Consider the following 24,026-nt stretch of genomic DNA (forward strand, 5'->3'; position numbering starts at 1 on the left):
GTTTTCTGCTATCACAGAAGAAACAGATTTTCCCTGTCGCCGAGGCTGAATGGATATTGGACACTCCACTTATCCCCGAGAGATTTTAATGCTTTGAAGTTCAAGATCATAAATGTTCTCAATAACAGTTATATCACTTGAAAAGGAGACCCGTTCAAATCTTTCAACCTTCAGTGTGCCTGCTTCTGTAAAGCTATCTCAGAAGAAATCTCTTTGATATATATTGGACCGAGACCATTACCTGCAGGCTGTTCTGTCATTCCAGTTGCTGGTGGCTCTGAAGGCTTGGCCAAGATCCTGACAGCGGTGGCTGCACATTTCAGGCATTGGCAGCTGAAAAAGCAGCTCCTCAGAGCATCACGTGGTGGTCTGCGGGTCACTCGGTGGCTTTCTGTCTCGTGAGGGCTCGTGGGAGATATACAAAAATCTCCCCTGACTCCGGTTCAGGTCTTGGGCTGCTCTGGACTTTATGGGCATCATCATAGTCTTCACAGGGTGATGAGGGGACATCAGACCTTGGGATTCTCTGGGGAGAAGTTTGGGGATGCCAGGCTGGTTGGTGTGAGCAGCCCTTGCTCCAGGTTTGGGTTGCAAAGCGCCCCAGGGGAAATCAGGTACTCTGAAATTGCTCTTAGCCCAACCAAGGCCACGTTAGGTGCAAATTAAGTATATATTTGCCACAGAGTAAAATTGGAATAGAATAGAATAGAATAGAATAGAATAGAATAGAATAGAATAGAATAGAATAGAATAGAAAGTGTTGAGTTGGAAGGGACCTACAATGATCATCTAGTCCAACTGCAATTGATAATGATCCACAAACACTTACAAAAAGGCAATGTGCAGCAATGAAAATAAGCAAGTAAATGTTTATTTAGGGCTTAAATCAGTCATAAACCCCTCTTTCAGTACGTAGGATTCAGCTAATAAGATGGCAGATGCTTCTCGACAGCCGTGCTCCGTATGGCAGCGTGAGTGACATTGATGCGTTAGCTTGTTGCTGATTCTCGGTTGAACTAGACATGATGATGCTAGTAAGATGGAGAATAACCAGTTCCTGGTGGACTGAGGCTTTTCCTCATCTTGACTTTGCAGTGTGGCGAGTCATGCACCTATAATGTGGATGGAAACTGGAAAACTTCTGGTTCTTGTTGCCTTTCCATGGATCGCGTAGACCCCTGCAATTTAAACTAAGGGAAAAGCTGGCAATAGCGTTAAGTGTGGTATCTTCTGCCGGACCAGGGGGGGAAGGTGGCAGGCTGTCTATCGCAGTGCTGAGTGCCCCATGGCAGCATCGTGCCGGGACACCGTTCCTCTGGAGAAGGTCGCTAGTCCGGTGCGTGAAGTGTGAGTGGCTTATGCCACTGCCTGCCGGGCAGCCTCTCCTTGAAACCCGGTGGGGTTTAACAGGGAGGCAGAGGGTTCAAGGGTATCGTGTTCCTCTATATTTATGAGACAGGTTTGTGGGTGGAGGCCGGGGACCCAAATGATTGCCCAGATGGGGTGAAAGCCTTGAGCAGGAGCTCAAGTTCCCTGTCGAGCATCAGGGGACGCGCCATGGGTCGCAGGGAAAATGCCTGACAGAGATTGCGTCTCACTTGATGGGGATAGAGCAACCCCGCAGCACAAAGCTGCAGGAGAACAGGGTTTTTCCACTGCTCACAACAGCAATTCATTAAGCACCGTGGCCTTTCACAAGAGTGCTCGTGGTGGCATCTAATAAAATACTGCCTGACAGTTTCTAGTCACCATTTCATATTTCCCATTACGTTTTCAGCTGTGTGGCATTCGCCGTTTTTAAACCATCCAGCACACACATTTCTAGTATAAACTTCTTCCTGCACGGACATAAATGTAATTAAGTCGGGGGCACTTGTATTTAAGCAGGTGCTGATTTTTTAATTCTGTAACTGCTGCTTTTTTTTTTTTTTTTTTAATCAAAGCAGAGGCTGATGGAGAATTCCCCATGTTAGGGGATGTAGCGCTGTTAGGGCTGGGAAGCTGCCGTCAATAAGCCTCCCAAGCTGGGTGGGTGCTTTAGCATCGCTAGTGTGAGATTTTCAGTGCACGTAGGTGAAAGTGGAGGCCCTCCACGCCAGACACTTCTCTTTCCGTTTATTTATTAAAAGGTTGCATGTCCTATTTTCTGGTCTGACTTGCTGATAGGCAGTATATGCCACCTAATATTTGATAGTATCCCACGCAGCTCCTATGCCGACCCATAAGCATTAGGAAATTAGGCTTTTCTGAGTCAAACCCAGTGCCATTTTGACCTAGAGTGCAACTCCCCTTTTGCTTAGCTACCTCTTTTTTTTTTTTCTTTTTTTTTTTTCTCTAAATAGGTTATATTCAGTGATTCTTAAAATCAGTCATGTGGATGTTCACATCAGGTTTCTGTTGAACCAAGTAGGTCAAATCTCTGCTCGTAGCTGAGCAGCTCTAATTCTTGTTCATTAACCCAGCCTCCCTCTTTTGGGTGTGAGTGTCTACGCCTCTCTTCTCTCTTTTCATGCTTTCTCTTCATGTGCTTGCGCCTCGTACCCTTGGTTTTACTGCAGGGGAGCAGTCATTCGTTTTTCCTCTTTTTCTACTCTTAGCAAAGACTTGCTTGTCCCCATTTTGCTTATTTTTGATATGGATGTGAAGCTCGGAGCTCCCTTCCATGGACAAATCCAGCTCTCCCTTGGAAAGCCTGAGCAGGGCGTGCTCTTTGTAAAATGATGGTGCCATTTGTTTTCATGTTCTTTATATATACTATAACGCAGTAATTAGATCGGTTGCCCAGCGAGCAGGAGATCCGTTTAAATATCCACCAGGCAGAGAAAGGGACGCAATCCATGTTTCCCAGTTACATCTCCTGAAGGATTTACTTGGACCCCAAATGGCAAGCCCCCGTGGATGTGAGCGCCTCTGGGGTTTGGTGGCAGCTGAGCAGGTGGACGTGACCCGTGTATTCGGGGGGGGACGTGAAATTAGGGGGAAAACCCTGCACGTCCTTTCTCTTGAGCTTTTCCGCACAACACACCCGAACGAGAGCGAGTTCCCAGCCATGTGTGTAGATTTGGGTTAATGTCATTATTGATTTTATAGCAAAAGGTGTTACCGGTGTTGGCATTTACCTTGCAATGGTTATTGCTCCCAGGGGAGCGTCTGGTATGAAAAAGGATGTGTCAACACTTTTTGGGATGCTGGCTCCCAGCTTGGGTCTTGTCTGTAAAATCTAGTGGCACCAGTGAACCTACTTGATTTCAATCAGAGCAGTTCCTTTCCACAGGCCTTGACTTTACCTTGGAATTCCCAAAAACCTGCTCTAGTGGGAGGTGTCCCTGCCCATGGCAGGGGGGTTGGAACCAGATGATCTTTAAGGCCCCTTCCAACTCTAACCATTCTATGATTCTGTGATTCTATGATTCTAAATAAGAAGGCTGTACCAATTTACCGGAGCAGGATTGTAAACCAACACTCTGTCACTGTATTGCTTTCATCTTTCCTAAAGCCGCTGACATCTTTTCACATCAAAAGTTAGGCTTAGGACAAAAAACTTTTTTCTGAAAGTAAACATTAACCAGCAAACAATCTAACATTTGTTTTGGCTGTAAATTGGATTTTGTTTTTAAAGCCTTCCCGATTCTTGCTATTTCAGTGAAAAACTGTCATTTTTACGGAAGGGAAAAAAATCAGACGGGAAAAAAATCAGACAGAAAAAAAATCCCTGAGGTTCTTGTGACATCCTGCACCGCTGCGCTGGGTTTTGTGAAGGACGGCTTTGACCCTTGGTTTTCAATATGCTGTTTGTGCTTCTGATCATCTCAGTCAGCTGCTCCCTCCTAGTCCCTCTCCATCTCCTCCCAGCCTGCCAGGACACTGGCACCAGCCCTAAATAGAAAGGCTGGTTTCGTATCCGTGCCTGTTCCCGAGTGGAACAAGGGAAGTTCTGCACCTTTTTAATCAGGAGAAGTATCTGACGGAGAGGCAGACCTGGGCACAGATTAATCTGTCGGGGTGATTTTTAGCTCTGGGCTACGTGGCGAGCGACTTGCACTTTAGCCTCCCCTCTTGCACGGAGCTGAGGGTTAATTTCTGTGGGGTTTGGTTGTTTTTTTTTTTTTTTTGCAGCCCTTCACATCGGGAGACGGGCAGATGCTTCTTTCACAGCGTAGGGAAGGTAAGGGAGGTGGCAGGGATACGCCGCAGAGCTGTGGGTAAAACCCAGGCTTCTGCTGTGGTGGACCCAGGACCACCACCACCACTACCCCCCCCACATACTTCTTGGGGTGTGAAATGCAATATTCCTCTCCGCAGAAAGCAGAGGCTGGTGCTGTCTGATGCCCTGTGTCTGAAGAAGGGTGGGAGTTTGGCTCCAAGAGCCCTGGAGGAGGTGGGGGAAGAGGTGGAGGAGCAGTGGGCATTGTGGTGGGCATTGCAGGAGGCTGGCTGTGGCTTGGCGTGATGCTGTGTCAGCTTCATGCTGGAAAACGCCGGGAGTTTTAGAAAGCAGGATGGAAGATGCTGTTTTTCAATTTAAAAAAAAAATAAATAAAAAAATGGGAGGAGAACGGCGTCTTCCCGGCTGCCCAACCTGCCAGTGGCTGCGGGCACATTAATAGAGCTGCCTGCCTGACCTTCTCTTGATAAAGCATTAATAGACAGAATGTAATAAATGGAAACCTCGATGGTATAATTGTTAATAAGCTTAGTCAAACGCACTTGATATTTTTTACATGGACGAAATTATAACTCTGTTGGTAACCGTGAGAGCGCTGCCGAATTTGGACCCTGCGGAGATGTTTGACTGCGTATCACCCAATGTTACTAATTCAACAATTAGGGGGGGTGCAAAATCAATACAGCCCCCATCAAATGGGTGAAAGACAAGATATCAAGACATCTCAATCTAATTGTTAACGAGCGATCTAGTGGCACTGAGGGGAATTCCTTTGGGATTGGTTAGCGGCCCGATGTTGATGTTTTTATCAGTGATAAAAGAGTGGATAAAATTGTGGGAAAAGGTGGGTGAGCCGCAGTTTGGACTCGTGCAACAACAGCAAAAGGGTTCATTGATGGGTACAAGACATACAAATATTGGAGCATCCTAGTGCAAGATGCCATGAGCGTGGGCCTGCATCTGACTCAATATGACTATTCTCATGTTCTTCCCTGGGGCATCTCTCCTGTATTTAGTTACTGTATTTGACAGACCAGATGATTCCTTCTGGTCTTTACATTCCGTGGGCACATTCAACTCATGAGAAGGCATGTGAGAGGCAAAGTGAGAGGCAGCCCAGCCCGTGTCACCGGACGGCTGAGGCTTCTTGGATAATTATAAGATAAATAAATGCAGCAATGATATAAATGCACAGAGGGACACAGCTGCTGGGAGCGGGATGGGGATGGTGCATGGCTTTTATTTGCACCTGAAAAGGTGAAAGGAGCTGGGAGGGAGCTCTGTCCCAGGCTGGAGAGCATCTCTGGAGCAGCACTGTCCCCCTTTGCGCCAGGAATGGTACTCAAGGCAAAATAACAGCATTTTGTGTATTTTTTTCTCATGGGCTTTTGCTTTTTCAAGAGAGGCACAGCCTGTTTTGGGTAGGAAACGTAGTAAACTTGTCTGTTCCTTGTGTGAGGGCTTCTATCGGAGGAGCGCAGCTTCAGAGGTACGGTGCTCCTCACGTGGACTTGCTGCAAGAAATTCCCTAAGCAAAAAATTCACTGTTTATTTAAAGAAAGGTACTTGAACTCGCTAAGCCAGACTGCTAGTACTGCTAATACCAGCCGCAAAAATAGCTGGTAGCTACTAATACACTGCTAAACACTTCCGCTGTGGGTAACTCCCCTAAGTTTTTTCCATTTCTCACTGGGCTGGGAAGCGAGACTGCAGCTCCATGGTCAGAGCTGGCTGGGAGTCAGAATTCCCACCTGGTGGCAAACATTTTGAATTTTGAAATTTGCAGTGGAACAACCATTCTCTTGTTCCAAACAACAGCTATTTCACCATATAAACCTTAATTTTTTCGAATACTGTTATTTCAAGGTTGTTTAATACACCATGAGGATAGTGTGTGTTCTGATACATAAACGCTGGTTTTATAAGAACTAAATTTAAGGAGAGGAAATGCATTTTGCTTTCTGCCCGTGGTTCTCCCATCTCCAGCCAGTTCAGATGCCATGTGTTTTATGGGGCAGCAGCTCCGCAGCCCCCTGCATCAGGAGTTTAATCCCCATTCTGAACCCAGGGGCGTCCCTGTTCACGATGGAGGAGCAGCGCCTGTGAGCCACCCTTATTGCAAGTGTCTGGCTGCAGGGCCGGGTGCCATTTGCTCTTTACCCTGCAGCAGATCAGTTACTCCCTTATTGCTTCACTTTATTATTATTATTGTGCGATTCCTCCTACAGAGAAGTGGGTTTCAATCTGCAGCTGAAAAATATTCCCAAAGTGCTATTTTAATATTTATTTTCATCCGGCTTCCTATTACTGTGGCAACATGCACTTTGAATTTCATTAGTTTTATGCATTTAAGTTCCTTTTTTAAACCTTTATAAGGTCAGACCCTGCTTGGGTAAATCAACAATTTATTAAATTTGAGAGCCTGAGTAATATTTTTCCTTAAACAGCCGTAGATCACAGGTAGTGAGGGCACAGGGGTTTCTGCCTTTTTGAGAAATACTCGATGAGCACGTGCAGCAGATAATTCTCTTACCTAAAACTCCTATAATTACATAAATATCTTCCAGATTCGTTCTCACACACTCGTGGTCCTCCAGCAGCGCGTTGCAGGGTACCTGCACCGAAATAACTGTGGGAACTGGGGTGTGTGGGACCTTGGGCTGTACTCTCCAGCCCCGGAACTCAAAGCTCTTGCAGCTGAAGATGCTCCAGAGCTCCCTGGGGCCGCTGGACCTTCTCCCCAAAACCAGCCTCCTGCCCTGGTGCATCCCAGCTGGTTTTCTGCCCAGCTGAGACTCACATCACCTAGAACAGGGTTCAGCTGGGGGGTAGCCAGCCCACCCAAGCCCCTGTTCCCCATGTTTCTGGCTTTAGTAATGATTGCTAAAGCAGAGCTGATGCCCTCTCTCTTAATTTCCCACTGCTGTGGCCCCTGGGAAACAAGCCCTCAGTTGCTTTCACCTGTGACTCACACAGGGGTGGCTTGACAAGAGGGTATAAGTAGTTCTCCTGCCTCCTTTGGGCTCCCAGAGGGGTTTTCTTTCAATAAATTGGCCTCTTTGCAGTCTTTTTGTTTCATAGCAGCTCATAGAAGTAGGTTGTGAGAGGATGGTTTAGGGCAGGTTGGCAGAAAGGGCCCCGCAATCCGCAAACCAGAGTTGTTGCTGCCTCTTTGAGCCCTGCTTTGTGCTGGAGAAGTAACGGGGAGCCCCTGGCTGGTGGGAGGCACAGAACTGGTCTGAAGTTGCGGCAGGAGAGGCGTAGATTAGATATTAGAAAGAATTACTTTACTGAGAGAGTGGTCAGGCACTGGAACAGCCTGCCCAGGGAGGTGGTGGAGTCACCATCCCTAGAGGTATTTAAGAAATGTGTAGACGTGGCGCTTCAGGGCATGCTCTAGTGCCCGAGATTGTTGGGTTGTGTTGGTTTTTGGTTTTGTTTTGATTTTGGTGTTTGGTGGGGTTTTTTTTGGTTTGGTTTGGGTTTTTTTGTTTGGTTTTTTTTTTTTTGTGGTTGGACTTGATGATCTCAAAGGTCCCTTCCAACCAAGAAGATTCTGTGAACTGCCCCAAACTCCTCATTCCTGTTTTCTGGGCAAATTTCTGACTGAGGTTCAACTCAGAATATGCCAAATAATTCGATTACATTTCTGCTGCTGGGTTATGTAAGAGAAAGCTGAAATTGTGCCTTGTTTCGTAAGGTGAAGTGTATCCTTCTGCTGATGTGAACAGCCCCCCCGGTTTGCAGCCAGTTTGGCTGTCCCTCCTTGGTGCTCTTGGGGTGGAGAGGGTGCTTTAGAGGTTTTCTGCATCGACTGGCATCATTTGAATGTACTAAATCTGGGCTTATGCTCTGCTTTTTCATGGTGTTTCAGCACGCTGAGGAGACCGGAGCAGCTGGACCAGCCCTCGGGCCAGCGGTCAGTATCCCCCTCCCTGGCACAGACTGCGCCCACCTCCCAGAGCCCCCGGGAGGTGAGGGGCCGGGGCCAGCCCACACCATCGGCAGAAGCACCACGGAAGATGCTACAGGTGGACGCCAGGAGCCAGGGCTCGGGGAGGTCCCCCTCGGTGTCGCCGGACCGGGGCAGCACCCCTACCTCTCCCTACTCGGTCCCGCAGATCGCCCCCCTCCCCAGCAGCACCCTCTGCCCCATATGCAAGACGACAGAGCTCACCTCCTCCCCCGGCCAGCCCAACTTCAACGCCTGCACCCAGTGTCACAGCAAAGTCTGCAACCAGTGTGGCTTCAACCCCAACCCTCACCTCACCCAGGTAAGGCCCCCTCTTCCTTGGGCAGTGGGGTGGCCACCACCGAGGTTTGCAGGGAGAGGTTCTTCTTGTCTCCAAGCTGCAAGAAGTTGCACCTGGGCTTCTGGCAGCTGCAAGGCATTGCCCAAGAGCAAGGGCTCTGCTGGTTAATCAGGGGATAATTGTGATAATGTGAGTGATAATGAAACAGGGGAGGTAAATTTGTTAAAGGGAAATGGTAGACCACCAGAGAGGTTCAGTCTGTCTTCTCTCAGAGCTGTGAAGATCAGAGGGCTGGAGCACCTCTTCTATGAAGACAGGCTGAGAGAGTTGGGGTTGTTCAGCCTGGAGAAGAGAAGGCTCCGGGGAGACCTTATAGCCCCTTCCAGTCCCTAAAGGGGCTACAGGAGAGATGGGGAGGGACTCTTGGTCAGAGAGTGGAGCGATAGGATGAAGAGGAAGGGTTTTAAACTGAAAGAGGGGCGATTTAGATGAGATCTCAGGAAGAAATTCTTTGCTGTGAGGGTGGTGAGATACTGGCCCAGGTTGCCCAGAGAGGCTGTGGCCGCCCCATCCCTGGAGGGGTTCAAGGCCAGGTTGGACGGGGCTTGGAGCAACCTGGTCTGGTGGGAGGTGTCCCTGCCCAGGGCAGGGGGGTTGGAATGAGATGATCTTCAAGGTCCCTTCCAACCCGAACCATTCAATGATTCTATGTCGCTGGGTCCCCAAAATGCTTGACTGAGGTGAGATCCACGTACACAAAACTGCCCTGAAGTCCAAGGACTCAGCAGCGGGAGGGGAGCAGAGGGGTTGTTGGCAACCCTGAGGTGTCGATTGTCTTAGACCCTGACTCATCCCAGGTGACGATGTTTTGGTGGCGGGTGAGTTTCGGGCAGCGTCAGGTTTGGTGGCAGGAGAGAAGTGCGAAGTCGTGCAGGAGATGATGCCTCGCTGGGGGAGTGTTTCGCACCATGTGGGATGTGTGACAAGGATGCGCTGGGTTCCTGGGGGTGGATCCAGCAGCGGCGGCGGTGGCGAGCGGGGGGTGCTGGGGCTGGCTGGGACATGGGGCTCCTCGTGCCGATCCATCAGGTCAGAGACCTCCACACAGGGTGTGAAGGGACATGGATGCTTTTTGGAGCTGTTGAGAGCCAAACCGTGGGGATTCCTACTCTCAGGGTTAATAACAGAGACTTTCAGCCACGCTTTGGAAAGCCACTGTGCCACTCCAGTGTGTGAGAAAACAGGATTTGGGCACTGAAGTCCCCTGAGTACCCACGTTTTATTGCTGTTTCTGGTGAGCACTCAGTGCTTCCTCCTGACGCCAGACACAGCGGTTTCTAAACACTGTTGTTTGAGAGACTCCTGCTTTCCAGACCCTTTTCCCAGTGGAAGGAGAGTTGGGGTAGCTGATCCCCCTGGTTCAGCGAGATATAATTAGCTGGGTGCTGCTTTTGCACCCCTGTGATGAGGTACTTACCACTGCAAAGATACGTATAAGGTCTCGGACCTTAACAAAGGGCCCTGAGGTGGAAATTCAGGCTCCTCCAAGGAAGTGCTGAGGGTCATGCTTCTGTTTCACTTCAAATTGATTTGCTAAATATTTACTTTGTTGTCCAAACATTGCATTGAAAGTTGACCAACTACACCGAATAGTGGCGGTTCAACAGCGAATAAACAAACAGAAGTGCACCAATTGCTCAGTTTCTGGACCTGTCTCCTCTGCCTTGCCCGAGAGCTTTCCTGCAGTGGCCCCAGCCCCAAGCATCTCTTAAAATGTGTGTGTGTGTGTGTGCACGGAATTTCTGGTTAGCATTCCCAGGCCATCTCTCAGCATCTCTAGGTCTCTCTTCCCTCTGAAACGTGACTCACTGCAGAGCGTTTTTAAACATTGAATCCAAAAAAACTGGACCTGGGATGAAAAAAAAAAACCACACATGGTGGCTTTTGTTTTTCTGCGTTTAATATGCATTTTAACAGGAAGCAACCTTATGACTTGTAAGTAGGTCGCTGAGGGAGCTGGGGGATGGAAGCTGTTGTCCAAGAGAAGTGTTTTGCGGCGTGCGTTGGCAGCCGGTGTGATGGGCTGGTTGGGGAGCCGTGGTGGTTGCTGCCTTGCTGAAGCGTGACTCGCTTTCCTCGGCATCATCCCTTGTGCTGCCATTCTGGAGTCGCACAGAAGGGTGCCTGAAGCAGCCTGGTGGCCTTAAAAAGGGTTAACGAGGGGCAGCTCGGAGGTTGCTCCCTTTCTTTGAAGGTAAGGTAGGAGCCGGGTTGGAAAGGACCTTCAGAGGTCATCTAGTCCAACCTTCGCCCAAAGCGGAGATCAGGCGAGGGAGGTCCAGGCTTTATCCAGTTGGGGCTCAGAAGCTCCCAAGGGGGGGACCTGCCGGTCCCACCTGCTCCACTGCTTGACCATCCTCAACAGGGAAAAACATCCACCCAGCCCAGTCCCTCAAACCCATCAGGTACTGCAGGGTGGCTGCACAGCATTGCTAATGAGGTGATTTGTGGGGTTGTATTTTCCATTTGCATTTCCTTATGGATACAATTTCGTGTCAATAGTTGATGTTTCTACTTTGTGCTGCAGCAGATGTGGATTTGTAATTTCTCTTTCTGTTTCAAGGCTTTCTAGCAGGATCAAATAATCGAAAATATCTCATTCTCTAAGAAAACCAGACCCCAGAAAACCAAAGTTGTGTTTCACTTGGCCCATCCTCTCCTGCACAATCTGTGGGACTGACAGAAACCCCTGGTGTGGCGGGGTGGGAATTCTGGTGGTTGTCTGGTATGACATGGCCACATAAGTTGACTTCTGAAACCCCTTTTGCAAAGCTGGTTTTGCAAAAAAGGCATTTATATACGCTTGATGTGTCTCATATATATGTGCTATAAAATAGCTTTTAAATCTATCTGTTATATATATAAATAAAATAACAACAGACTTAGTGTATGAGCTGTAGTCCATTGCTTTCCATTCTGCTGCTTGCAAGTACCAAGATCAGGTTTTTCTGAGGAGGGTTAACTGTACCCCCAGCAAAACACCTTAGCTTGATAATTAGGTGATAACTTCTGCTCAGAAGCATGTACATTCCTTGGAAATATTATTTTTGTCTTTTTTTTTTATTTTTTCTTTCACGTGGCTTGGTGGTTATTTTATCTTAAAGGCAAGTAATGAATTTCTATCATGACGAAGCAGTTGGCCTCTGTGGCATCTTGGAGTTGATCGCTTGCTGAGAGAAAAAAGAAAAACCATCTTTTTTTTTTTATCCACTCTTTTTTTTTTTTTTTTTTTTTTTTTTTTAGTCCTTTGAGCATCAGCACGTTCTTGTTTCACAAGACTGGGCAAACAGAAGTTCCTGTCTGCTGTCGGTGTCACTCAATATTTTACATGTAGATAATCATATTCTTCCCTCTGTTCATCTCCGTGCTCCGGAATAACTGCTGTCGTCGTTTTCAATTTAGTCGCGTGCTGGCGTGCCCGTTTTCCCGTTCATTCACTTATTCCTGAAGGTCAGTGCTCTTGCCATAGACGGTTATTTTAAGCAAGGGGAAATGTGAAGCAGGGAGCTCTGCTGGCACCGTTAGAGACAAGAACTTATTAAATAGCACGGTAAAATTTAACAGTTTGCTTACACTGCATAGGAAACGGGCTTTTGAATGGAGATGTGCTATTTTAAATGCAATATTGCAGCCTTAACGTTCTAGTAGGATTTTTAATTTCTCATTAAAACTTTTTGTCTAGTTTTTCTCAGTATTGTCTTTGAGGGGTGTGGTTTGTTTTTGGTTTGGTTTTTTTTTTGGGGGGGGCAGCTTGTTCTGCAGGACCGTACCGTCAAGGCTGTCATCTCCTCTGGAGGGGAAAATAACTCAGTTTCAAGCCAGTACAATAGGTTTAGAAAATCCTCTTTTTATACATCTTTCACTTTGTAACGCTGCTCCTGTGGCTTTCGCCTGGCTGATCCTGCAGCATGTTCATCTGATTGGATTTGCTCTGTTTGGTATCACGAGGAGTAACCTGCAGGCATCTTTTCTGTTTCTCTGGGGTTTTGAAGTGCTGCTGCACATCGCTAATTTGAGAAATTAATTTCTTCTTCGGTGTTCTCTTAGCATTTTTGGGGTTTCTTTTAATTCATTTCCTCCCTATCTGAAGTGCTAAACCAAAGAAAAATTTAGACCTTGGTGTTGATTTTAATCAAGAGCAGTGGCGCAGCACTAAAATACGTGCTTTAGTTAGTGCTGAAATGAAACTCAAAATGTCTGGCTGCCTAATAGATCTGTTGGAACTGCTTTGGGATTATAGAAAATCTTTGCATTCTTCCTTGTGTTTCCATTGTGCTTTTTTTTTTTTCATTTGAAATTGTGTTCATCAGAAGCAGTTTCATTAGTATTCAGATCCACACAATAGATATTATTTTTTTTCCTCCCCACCCTGAATAAAAGGAGCATATTTATACATGTATGTACTTCACCAAATTATTTTCTCTTTGAAGTCCCTGCTTTTGTCCCCAAGCCATTCTGAATACATTTGCTGTATTTGTGACTGTATGAAGTGGTAATACTTGTTAAACTTCAGTTCTGGTCCACATTTTTAGCTCTGCCTAGGGAGACTGAAGAGATTCTTTGTACTTTCTACATTATGAATATAATGTAACATGAAATATTGAAAATATTTGAAAATAGATCTGTTCCCTATGTGCTCCGTGCCATGTAAGATCATCGCCAAGCTTTGATCACGGACTTTTGGCAAGTGAAACGTAAAAAAGTCTCAGGGAGGATTAAAACCTTGCTGGTTGGTTTCCCGACAGTGGTCAAGGTTGTGTTTTCAGGAGAGGAAAAGCTCTCAGCAGCTCCTGAGTTATCTGTAGCGGGAGGAGACACTCAGGAAAATCATTTGAAGGTTTTAGGTAATTGTTGAAATGGTATGAATGGAAAACGGACCATCAGCTGAAGAGATGAGAATGAAATACTTGGTATGGACGTATAGTATAGGTCTGTATATATCCTACCATAACGTAACAGTAGGTGGTTTTCTGCTCAATCCTGTAAGAAAATTCGGGTAAAGTGGAGCAAAGAAGGCGCTATGGGAAGCAGAGGGGCAGCACAGTGCTCAGCAGAGCATCACTGGTGGCAGGAGCAGGGCTTGTCACTGCTGGAGGGGGGTGGCCTTGGTCCAAAGCCTTCTCCAGCCCAGCTCCACCAGCAGAACGGTGCCTGCCCCCAGCCTAACCTCATGCATTTAGCAAAGGACTTCAAAGAAATAAAGACAAAACGTCAGGGAAATTGTGAAGGTGTTCATATGCTGCTCTTCCTGAAAACAGATTTCTCATTTGGGTTATTGTCTTCATTTTAAACCTTGCATCGTTTTGGTGTCCAATTTTTGGTAAAACCCACCTTTTTAGTGAATTAAGGGTCCACCTGAAGTCTTTACCCTTCAGGAGGCTTTGGCTTGGCTAGTGACCACTGGTTTAGTGGTCCCTCAAGCAAAGGGCTGTGCTCAGGGGGGTTATTAGTTCTGCGTTAAGACAGTGGCCATTGAGAATAGCAGTAAATCCCCGATCTCTTCCTCTCATCCTTCTTCTCTCCTGCCTGTCATTCCCTGAGCATCCAAACATTTACAGGGCTCTGATGCCCACCCTGTGAGCGTGGGCTAAATCCCTGTTGGCATCAGTGGTTTTACCCTGGGGTCTAGTAGATGCCAAGATGGTTTGGTGTGGGGAGTAGCAGGTCCCCTGTGGTCTGGGTAGCCCTGAAATCATCAGAGCACAGCTGTAATTTATGTTTCGGTAATTTATGTGGCTCGAAGCCACGTTTTACAGTATGTTGTGCTCTGACACGCTGCCCCATCATTCCTGGGTGTCGATGTGGTGGCTGCTGGCGCTCCGGGCTGTGTCCAGCGAGCTCGGGGGGGCACCAAGGGGTGAGCGCTGGATGAAAATATGTAATTAAATATGCTTGCCAATAGATAATTAAACATGATTTTTATGAGCCATGTAATGTCCCCGGTCTCTCTCTGCCTTTTCAAACAATCAAAGTGGTCCTGCTCCTTCCTGGCTCTTCACCGAGAAGCTGTGGGGCGATGCTGGTGTGGTGCCTCCTAAACCTCCAAGTTTTCTCTGGGTGCGGCAGCTCCGAGGTTGATTTAGCTCTTTGCTGGGGGAGTGACGGCAGAGGAGGAGCCAGGAGACTACGTTCACGCTGTCTCTTCTCCTGCTGGATGGGCAAAGCCGACAAGGTTTTCTCCTGCCCTTGGGACCTCGCCGGCTATTCGTTTCCCCGTCGGGGAAGCAGCCTCTAGCCTCCACTGGTGGAGGTGTGTGTGCAGCTCCGCATCTCCAGGGTGTGTTACTGTGCTCCTACAGAAACATGAGGCTGTATTATAGTTTTATAGAGAGCTTATTAGAGAGATCATAGCTCCCTCTTCCCTCAAAGAATGAGCGTTGGGGCTGAAAAATGCCGGACCTCAAAAAAGCGGATCCTGTAGCGGGATAATATTTAACAGTAAGTGTTTATTGTGTCTGGCATTCCCCAAGGGATTTCACCCCCTAGACATCACGGTCGTGGTGGCTGTGGGTAGCTGGGGAGGTAATGCTGGCTCTGCGAGGAGTGCTCCTCCCTTCTGTCCACCTTCCTGCAAGTTCAGGAGTATGATATTTTTATTTTCTTTTTTTTTTTTTCTTCCATCCTGTGATGAGATGGGAAGGCAGGACGCCCTCGGGCGGGCAGGATTTGTGCTCTGCCGTGGTGCTTAGACAGCTCTCCGCGTGCCTACAGGGTGAGGCTGCACCCTATGCCCAGCCAGGCCCCTGGGCTGCTGAGTCAAGTTGCCCGTTTCAGCGTGATTTCTTTTTTTGAGATCGTCCTTCTTCACGGTTTAGCTGTAAAAATAAATCTGTCGTTAGCGTTACGTTGCAGATCCGGGAGAAATTTTCCATTGGATCAGACTGCGCAACAGGAGAGAAACGTGAGTTTTATTCCAATTTGCTCTTTGTTTTTTTTTTTTAGCGGAGCTTCAGCCAGCGGTGACCTGTGTGCCCAGCGAGTGATGCTCTTTGTGGGAGCCAGGGCTCGTCACGGTGGCTGCATTCCCATAAGGATGGAGCAATTTGGGCTCCGTCTGCCCCCAGAAGCACCCGCCAGGGCAGGGATGCTCATCCCAGTCTGCGGCTGTGGGGCAGCTCCTTTCCCAGTGCTCAGGGCTGGCGCTGGGACCAGCGCTCATTGGAGATGTGCCCACCTGAAGAAGCCCGACAGCTCTCTTTAAGAGCACCTCGTGCTGTGAGCATGATGGAAAAGCTAGGCACCAAAAAGGAAAAAAAAAAAATAATGCTTTTTGTGATTGCAGTGAATATTCTATTGATAGGAGCCTTGAATTTATCTCTGCCAACAGGTTGTGTGCGTGTATGTGTATATTTCCTGTATTTTAGCCCTTCCACACTGTTGCCCTTCACCTCTTAATCCCCTTATCCCTACACCAAGTCTCCCAGCCCTCATTTCATCCTGTATCCACAGTGTTGCAGCGAAGAATGCTTCTGTCATCTCTTGGTTGGACTTTTTTTATTATTTTAGTTCTGCTGTATCTTTTTTTTTTTTTTAATGGGGTGATTAGTGCTGAATTAAGCAACTAGTACGAAGCTGGAGAACTTGCTGAGGCTCTCTACCTATAAATGACTCGTTTGCCTTTTCAACCCCTGCTGCAGCCCGAGCAGGGGCTTCTCCCAGCTGTCTGCATCGACGTGCGACTTGTCTGTTCGATAGATGGCAATTTAAGTTAGAGCCAACAGGAGGGGAAAAAAAAAAAGAAAAAGCTCATGAGTAATTCTGGCTGTTCCTCCCGGTACGCCGCCTTTCGCTGTGCTCTGCGTAGATGATTCAAATAATGCAAAATTCACTTGTGGAAAATGTCAAAAAACCTCTTGGCTAAACGGTTCCCGGTGACTAATAACCGGGCTAGTGCTGCTCGCCGTGGCTCCCCAGCGCTGGTGGCTGGCTCCGATGAGCCGCGGCAGCGGGGACCTGACTGTGGGGACACACGGGGGTCTGCAGTGACACGTTAAACTGGGGCTGGACGGGAGAGCATGGCTTTCAGCACGCCGCAGCGATGCTGGGGTGGAGAGGGGGTAATGGAAACGACTGTAAGTAGGGATGAAGACTCCTGAGAGATGGGAAGTGGCCTGTGTTCTTCTGGGCATCTTCTGTTGCTTGATAAATAACCCAGCCCGGCAAGCTGCATGTCCTGAGCCACCGCCACCCTGCATCGTCCTGCCCTCCTGCGTTAAGTTACGGCAAGCCGTTTGCTTGGATGAGACGTGGTTTTCCTCCAGCTTTCAACTCTACATATCACTCTGTCATTAAAAATAAAAGCAAGCTGAGGATCAGAAACTGCTGTCAAGCTCTCCAAAGCAGAGCGGGGACCGAGTCAGAGGCTCCCCATGTTTTTGAAGGCTTCACCGTGTCTGTTATTGGCTTTCACTTCCCTCCCATGGACATCTTCGGGCAGAGGAATAAGATCATTTACAGCCTGTGGTGGTGGATGGAGCCTGCGGTGGGGGGTGCTGCTTAAGATTTTCCTACCAGTCGAGCGTGTGAAATCTCAGGGGGGGTTGAGCGTCCCTCTGGATCCCGCTCAGCGCACACAAAATATCCCAGAGAGCAGCAATTGCTCAGGGCTTTATGGCCCCCGCTTGTACGCTCTCGCTTGCCGTGTGTGCTTGGTGGCAACACGCTGCGCTGCCTTCGGGGAGCCCTTAGGAGGCAACTTCGGGTGCTTTCAGTGCCTCGGCAGGGATTGAGTTAATCCCAGCTGAATTAATTCCTGTTTACCATCCTCCTACCAGCAGCAGTGAGCAGGTTGGTTATAATGGGGGGTGTCAGACGCTCCCAACCCCGCATCCCCTACAGTGCTGTCTCGGGGGCTGCATCTCCCGTGCTGCAGAGGGATACCTGGTGCGAGAGCCTCAGTGTGGGAGGAGATGCCATGATGCGGCTCTTTCTACCCCAGCTGGTAACAACGTACGAGGTCCATCTGGTCTTTGAAGATAGCAGTGCTTGGCAGAGGTGGTGACATCTCGGCAGCATCTCTTTTGACCTGAATTTTAGCCGATCACTCTTGCTACTTATAGAGCTGTGTGGGCTCCCATCACCAGAAACCCAACTTGCTTCTGCCTAACACTGTCTCTTGGCTATGGTCATGTTTAGGTGCTCAAACGAGATTTGTGTAGTGTAGCAGACCAAAAAGTATCAGAAACTTCTGAAAAGTGAGGTGTTTGGGGGGCAGTAGTTCACATCTGCTGAGGTGTTTCTCACCAATTCAAGCTCATACAGCCTTGCTACTGGACTTTATGCTCCTGTCCTACCCAGCTCCTCATCTCAGAGATGTAATATGCAGCCCTTACCTGAGGGGGGATGGTGCTAATTGCACTATGGAAACTGGTTATTTTAACTCTTAAATGCCGTTTTGTCTCGGCTGTAAGCCCTTTGGTCAAGGACAGCTGAAGCGTGGGGTGTTTCAGTTCTGGATTTGGTTCATGTTGGAAATAAGCTGTGCTGTTGGGTTGGCTTTCTGCTCCGGGTGAAATCAAAGCCAAGTTGTTGGAATGGCTCAGGAGGGAAATCCATGTGGTCTTAGTGGCATGGGAGTAGACTATGCGGCAGGTCTGTGTGATTAAAGGTTTGTCAAAATGAGTTAAGGCATGGACATAACGTGGTTCTAAACCAGCTGGAAGTCAGTTTTGAGGCCCAAAGGCCAGTGTGTTCCTCCCCTTCCTTCCTTGCCTCCTGCTCTGCCCACTTGGATGCCCATCTCCTGCATCTTAGTTGAGCTCCAACTCAGCCCTGCTGCCCAGTCATGGCTCACAATGCCCCCCCCCCTCCAAGATGGGAAGAAGACTTAACGTTGACTTTTTGCTCCCTCCCCACCTGCTCTGCCACCACCTCGCCGTCTCCAAAGCCACAGGGTTAGACTGGCCAGACCCTTGAGCTTGAGACCTCCACGGAGTGGTGGGCAGGACAGAGGTGCCCGTCAGTCCTGTGGAGAGGAGGTTTTGGTGCCCACCTAACTTCCAGCCGCCCTCTCCCCCTTCTAACGAGCGTGGCACAGTATTCCCGTTAGACGGGAGCAGAAGCACCAACACTCGGGCTCGTGTGTTCAGCAAAGCTTAGATTATTCTGAATCATCCAGCATCCTTATCAGAGCGCTACAGACGGCGCTTGCATCAGTCACAGCACCGGCTCGCCGAGTCGGTGGCAGCGCTCTCTGCCTGTTTTTAATTGCCACGAGCCAGCAGCTATTTGAAGCCCTGTCCCCAAAGAGCAAAGGAGCTTGTCACCGCACGTAGCTCGGCTCCGCAGGAAACGCGGCCTCAGCAAGCGTTCCCTGTTAAAAGCCCATTAAGGATGCAAATGTATAGGGGTGTACGTACAGCTGGTGTGCCGGGGTGGGGGGCACTGCCAGGCTTGGCTCTAGGAGTGGGAACTCCCCTTAGGATTTTTGTTTTAGGTTTTTTTTTTCCCCCCCTCTCTTCCTTAATTGCAGAATACCCTCATGCCTCAACATATAGGCAGGGGGTGGAGCTGGAAAGGCCGTGTCCCTGTAACTCCTCGGGTGTGGGATTCCTCCAAGACCAACTTCATCGTGGCTCTGGGCCACGCTTTGGTTCTGCTCAGCCCCTCCTGTGCTCTCAGAGATACCGCGTCTTCTTTCTTCCCCAGGAGACATCCCATGTTTCTTCTGCTCTCCTGGAAGGCACTGCTGCTCCTTCCCCCCGTGAACGGAAAATGATGCCCAGTAGATAAAATACCAGGTCTGGTGGAAGAGTCTTGCTAAAAACTAGTGGTTGGCAAAAAAATTACCCTGGAGACCTGAGGAAGAGTTGAATTACCTGAATTTCTGGATTCCTCAGAAATAATGAGCATACTTATTGTGGGGAGAGGCTTGTCCTTGAGCGTGTCTGCCTCCCTTTTGCCCGCAATTGGCAGTAGGTACTCTATGTATTGTGAAACCTTTCAAGCTTCAAGAAAAGCAAATACTCTCAATGTTTGGTGGAGCATGACGTGCTAACGCAAGACCAACAGTGCTGGAGCAGAGGAGGCCCTTCCTTACCCCCTCCCCCCCCACCCCGAAAGGTGAAGCCCTTGTCTCCAGGCATCCTGCTTTCCTCTGGTCCTGAGCAACCCAAGTCAATTCTGAGATGCTGGGCCAGGCCACCTAATGCCCTGAAATTTGTTTGGTGGGGGTTTTTTTGGGTTTTTTTGGGGTTTTTTGTTGGTTTGTTTTTTTTTTACAAACTCTGTGTTATGTTCTGACCTGCCATATTAATTTTCCAGATGATATGATTGTGGCTTTCAAATTGGAGTGCGCTTTGAGAAATATCACCAAACAGGCATGCTGCTGCTGCCATCTGTCTTTGAGCTGCTTCTGGGATCCCATTACTTGCTCTCAGCAGACAATCGTTATTGCTTTATTGAATTAGGAAGAAAAAAATCCAGCGACTTCTGAAATACTGTTTTCCATAACTAATTCCAGGTACTAAATTCTCATTGGGACCCTGGGGACATGTTGAAATAATGCTTTACGCAGATCCCGGGCATGAAGTTTTTACAGGTCTGCCCAGAAAAGTCCCGTGATCTGATAGTTTTGAAGGACATGTCGTTTGGAGGGCTCAGAACAGCTCCAGCACCCCCGCATTGAGCGATCTCAAGCCATGCCACCCAACCAAGAGCCGACACTGGGCGCCATGTTACTTTTTGTAGAAAGTGAAGGCTTCATTGCCCCTCCTGATGGTTTTGGCCAGCTCAAGCTGTCGCCCCGAGTCCCCCTTTTTCTCCAGCCAACCCCTTTTCCCATGTCTTCCAGCTGCAGGCAGTTGCCCCACGCCACCCAGCCTGCATCCCACTGGGAAGCAAAGGTCTCGGAATGGCAAGACCCTCTCCCTGGGCGAGTGGGTGGCTCTGCACCGATGAGCAGCACCCCCCCAAAGGTGATGCTGGTGATACACGGTGTGCCATTTGGCACCCCAATGCCTGCTGCACGCCGTGGTTCAGACCTGTTCCTCCTCCTTTCCTTTCTCTGCAGAGCAGCAGCAGCCAGCCCAGCCAGGAAGGGGGTTAACACCAACAGACAAGGCTGTGGGCAGATAAAAGCTTATGGGAAGGTGGTATTTATTTGGATGTAAAATGTTTTTTCACCCCGTGGTGCACTGGTCCTGGCTGCTTCCTTCTTGCCAACTCATCCCTTCTCTGCGCAATTTAAGGCAGTTTGGGTCTGATTGCTTGCAGTCCACGGTTCAACTGGAGGTTTTGATGCACAACGCTTGAAAATCAGGAGTGAGACCTCTCTGGCCGAACACCCGAAAAGGGAGGGAGCAGCGATCGCTCCTGCTGTCTCACACCCGTGAGAAACGTGCTGTGGATCAGGGTCGGTCCCGTGGCTGGTAATTACTCTGGAGCCACCTGGGTTTGAGGTCGGGGCACAGTGACAAGATTTATTGTTTCTCTCCCAAAGTGGTTTCTAATTGGCGTTGGAGCAAATTGAAGAGGGAGCAAATCAAAGTTTCTTTTCCATCTGGATGGACACGGTGCTGTTCCCAGAGCCCTGCAGCTTGCATTGCCGATCACCGACTCCGATGTGCTCCTTGGCTGCGGCGTCATCAGTGGTGGACGGGACCCGGCGTGGAGGTGCTGGGACCCGGCACCCACAGACGATGCATTGAGCTGTAGGGCTTAGGAAATAAATACTTTTATAGAAACCGTGCACCTTTTCAGAAATGTCCTGCCAGAGGCGTAGGGTGGCTGCCTGGAGATAGCTGTCACAGCCGTGATGCTTTAATCAAAAATACACTATTTACAAGTAAGAGAAGCTTTTTTTTTTTTTTTTTTTCCCTTTGCCTGTCAGGTTAATTTGAGATTTCATTCAGCGCTGGCCCGCTCCTGCAGACCGAGTTGTCGGCTGTGACGGCGTGGACAGATGCCCTTATCAAGGAGCTCTTAAATACTTTGTTCAAATGAGCCAACCTGATTTATTCCTCTGGTATTTATTGCTTGGGTTGCGTGCCCCACTGTGTCCGGTACATCCCCATCTCTCCTTCCATCTTCTCTCTGCAGCCACCGGTGCTAGAAGTGTTGCTGTAGCTCGGCAGTGGGAGCACTGCGGGGTGCGATAGCCGGCTCCGCAGGCAATAAGGAGCTAAAGGCAGCCTTAAAATAGCAGTTGAGTGGTGGCGTGTTTGCACAATGCTCGTGAGAGAATTCCTGCATGGTGGGTTTAGGGCTTTTTTGTTGTTTGGGTTTTTCTGTGTTGACCCAAAGCTGCTGCTGTGTGGAGATCTTCCAAAGAAAAGCTAAGAAGCCCCAAAAGGTGAAGGAAAGATTTGCTGCTGGGATATTTTTTTTCTAAATTGAGTGATTTCTGTTTGAAATTTTTTCTCTGACGGTTTCTAGTTTTGTAATCAAGGACTCAGCCCCTCGTTTGAGCAGAATGAAACTACCTTTCATTGGAAGCTTGTCCAGGGTTTGAAATGGTTGGTCTATGGTGATCCTTTGAGACCCCCATCAGGAGGGCAGCAGAGACCTCCCCCAGTTGGGTAACTTCCTATTTTGGCTTGGGTGACGATAGAAGAGGCAGCCGTGCAGGTAGCAGGACCCTTTCTCATTATACCTTTCCGGGGTGCGTCAGTTTAGGTCTCCATGGCAATAATGACTTTAGATCAGCAAGGAAAAAAAATCCTGATTTGAATGACCAATTTTAATCTTGCTTCGCGTTTGTCCATGTTAGTAATATTTTTTTTTTGAAGACAGGGTGATTGCTATTGTAGAATAGCTTGCAATTAAGTATCCCCTTCTTAGAAGTTATATAATGGCTATAAAACCCCGAATTACAGGTATCTGTTCAAATTCTAATTGTTTACAGATTTTTGTGTTGGAATTGGTATATTTTGCTTAGTAGATGCTGGGTTGAGGTGCGTTTGGATGGGGATAGGAATTCCAACACAGAAAACCTATTCTCATCTATTAAAATAGGTAGCTTGTGACTGGACAAACTGTTTCTGGCGTTCACAGCCCACACTTGTAAACCCATTTCAGGCACCAGGGCCACCCAAATGGGTCTCTTCAGAAGAAGGTGAGATGGGAGGTGGGTCTGGGGGCAGGTGGTCTGTAGGCTGCTTTGATAGGACCATGCAAGGGTGAGCTTTCATAGCATGTGATCCTCCAAAGGTGCCTGAGCAGCTCCTAAAACCACACAGAAACTGTACCTGGAAATGCAGAAACCTATTAATTGGGTCTGAAGGCCATGGAGGTGCCATGGAGCCCCAGGGGAGATCGAGACCTAGAGTTCTGCAGCATGAAGTTGGTGGCCAGTCACCTCTAGGAGACATTTTGCACGTTGTGGTCTTGGTGTCGGGACGTGTTCCCCTGGATGGATGCCTTCAGCAGGGAAGCTGGTCTCAGGCTCTTTTTACTGGATAAAATAGCTGGTGTTCAGCGTTTGTGGTCTGTAGGATGGCAATTAGTGGACTTAGACTGCAAGAAAGATTTAGGTTAATGTTTTGGGAATGTTTTCTAGCAGTTAGGGTGGTTAAGCCAAAGCCCATTTATTCCCCCTTTCGCTGCCCACCCAGTAAATTCACAACTGATGGGAAGTTTTAAAGACCAAATTAGACAAACATCTGTCGGCAGCGATGCAGGCGTGTTTGATCCTGCCCAGGGCAGAGAATAGAGCCAAAACCTTTCAGAGGCCCTTACAGCCCTCTCTTCCTGCGGCTGCAGGACACTGGGGCAAAATCCATTTAATGTGGGCTTGATGGAACGAAGCAGCAGCGTAAATAAAATTCATGTGCAGGAGCATCCATTGGAAAGAGTGGGGAGCGGGGCAGGGGAAGGCAGTGCTGGGTCCCCAGGCTGGAGGAAACCCACCCAAGCGCCTCTCATCTGCTTCTCAGAGAGTCATAAAGATGCTCGAGGTTTATGATGGGGCCTTGCGCCCCGTGGGAAAGCCTTCTGTGTTCGTTCGGGGTGGTTGGAAGCCCGGAGGTGGTATCTGCTCCTCTTACCCATGGATGTGTGGTCGGCACAAAGGTTTCTCCCAGGGCAGTGCTCAGCGCTGTGGTTCCTCACCCGTCTGCATGGGAAAGGGTCTGCTTGGTATGGCTTCGTCATGGGTATAGAATTAACCCTCCTTCTGGACACTTTCCAGGTCTTTCTCTCTCTCTCAGATCTCTCCCATCTGAGCGTGGCAAACCCTGGCTGGACAGGACCTCTCATCCCCCCAGCAGTCCTCCTCCATGGGGTCCCGAGTGCTGTCCCTTGTGACAGCCCCTGCAGGATCTCCGTCCTCCACTGCACTGCGTCCCACTGGGCTTCACTGAAGCCCTTAAGCTCCGTCACGATCATTTAATGAAATTCCTGGAGAAAAACAGTGCAGCCAGCTCCTGAGAGGGGCTGTGTGGGACACCCGGCCGTGTCTGGACCACGGGCAGGAGGGATGCACTGCGCCTGTCTCCTCCTATGTGCACATCCTAACTTTGTGCCTATTTAATTTCTTCAGTATTTGCATCCTCTGACCCCAAATGAAGGTACGGGCTGTCCCAATGATTTTGGGCAAGACCAGACCTGCC

At 48.7% G+C, this 24,026-nt stretch overlaps 1 protein-coding gene across 1 annotated transcript in view; it reads left to right on the forward strand.

The window, feature by feature from the left end:
* Window positions 1-24,026, forward strand: part of BSN (bassoon presynaptic cytomatrix protein) — a 97,301-nt gene that overhangs the window by 15,572 nt on the left and 57,703 nt on the right. Inside the window, exon 2 of the mRNA XM_074151797.1 lies at window positions 8,040-8,439. Within this exon, the coding sequence (XP_074007898.1) occupies window positions 8,040-8,439 (400 nt within the window). The remainder of the gene's footprint in view (window positions 1-8,039; window positions 8,440-24,026) is intronic.

The sequence above is a fragment of the Numenius arquata genome, chromosome 8, assembly GCF_964106895.1.
Source record: "Numenius arquata chromosome 8, bNumArq3.hap1.1, whole genome shotgun sequence".
NCBI classification, from domain to species: domain Eukaryota; kingdom Metazoa; phylum Chordata; class Aves; order Charadriiformes; family Scolopacidae; genus Numenius; species Numenius arquata.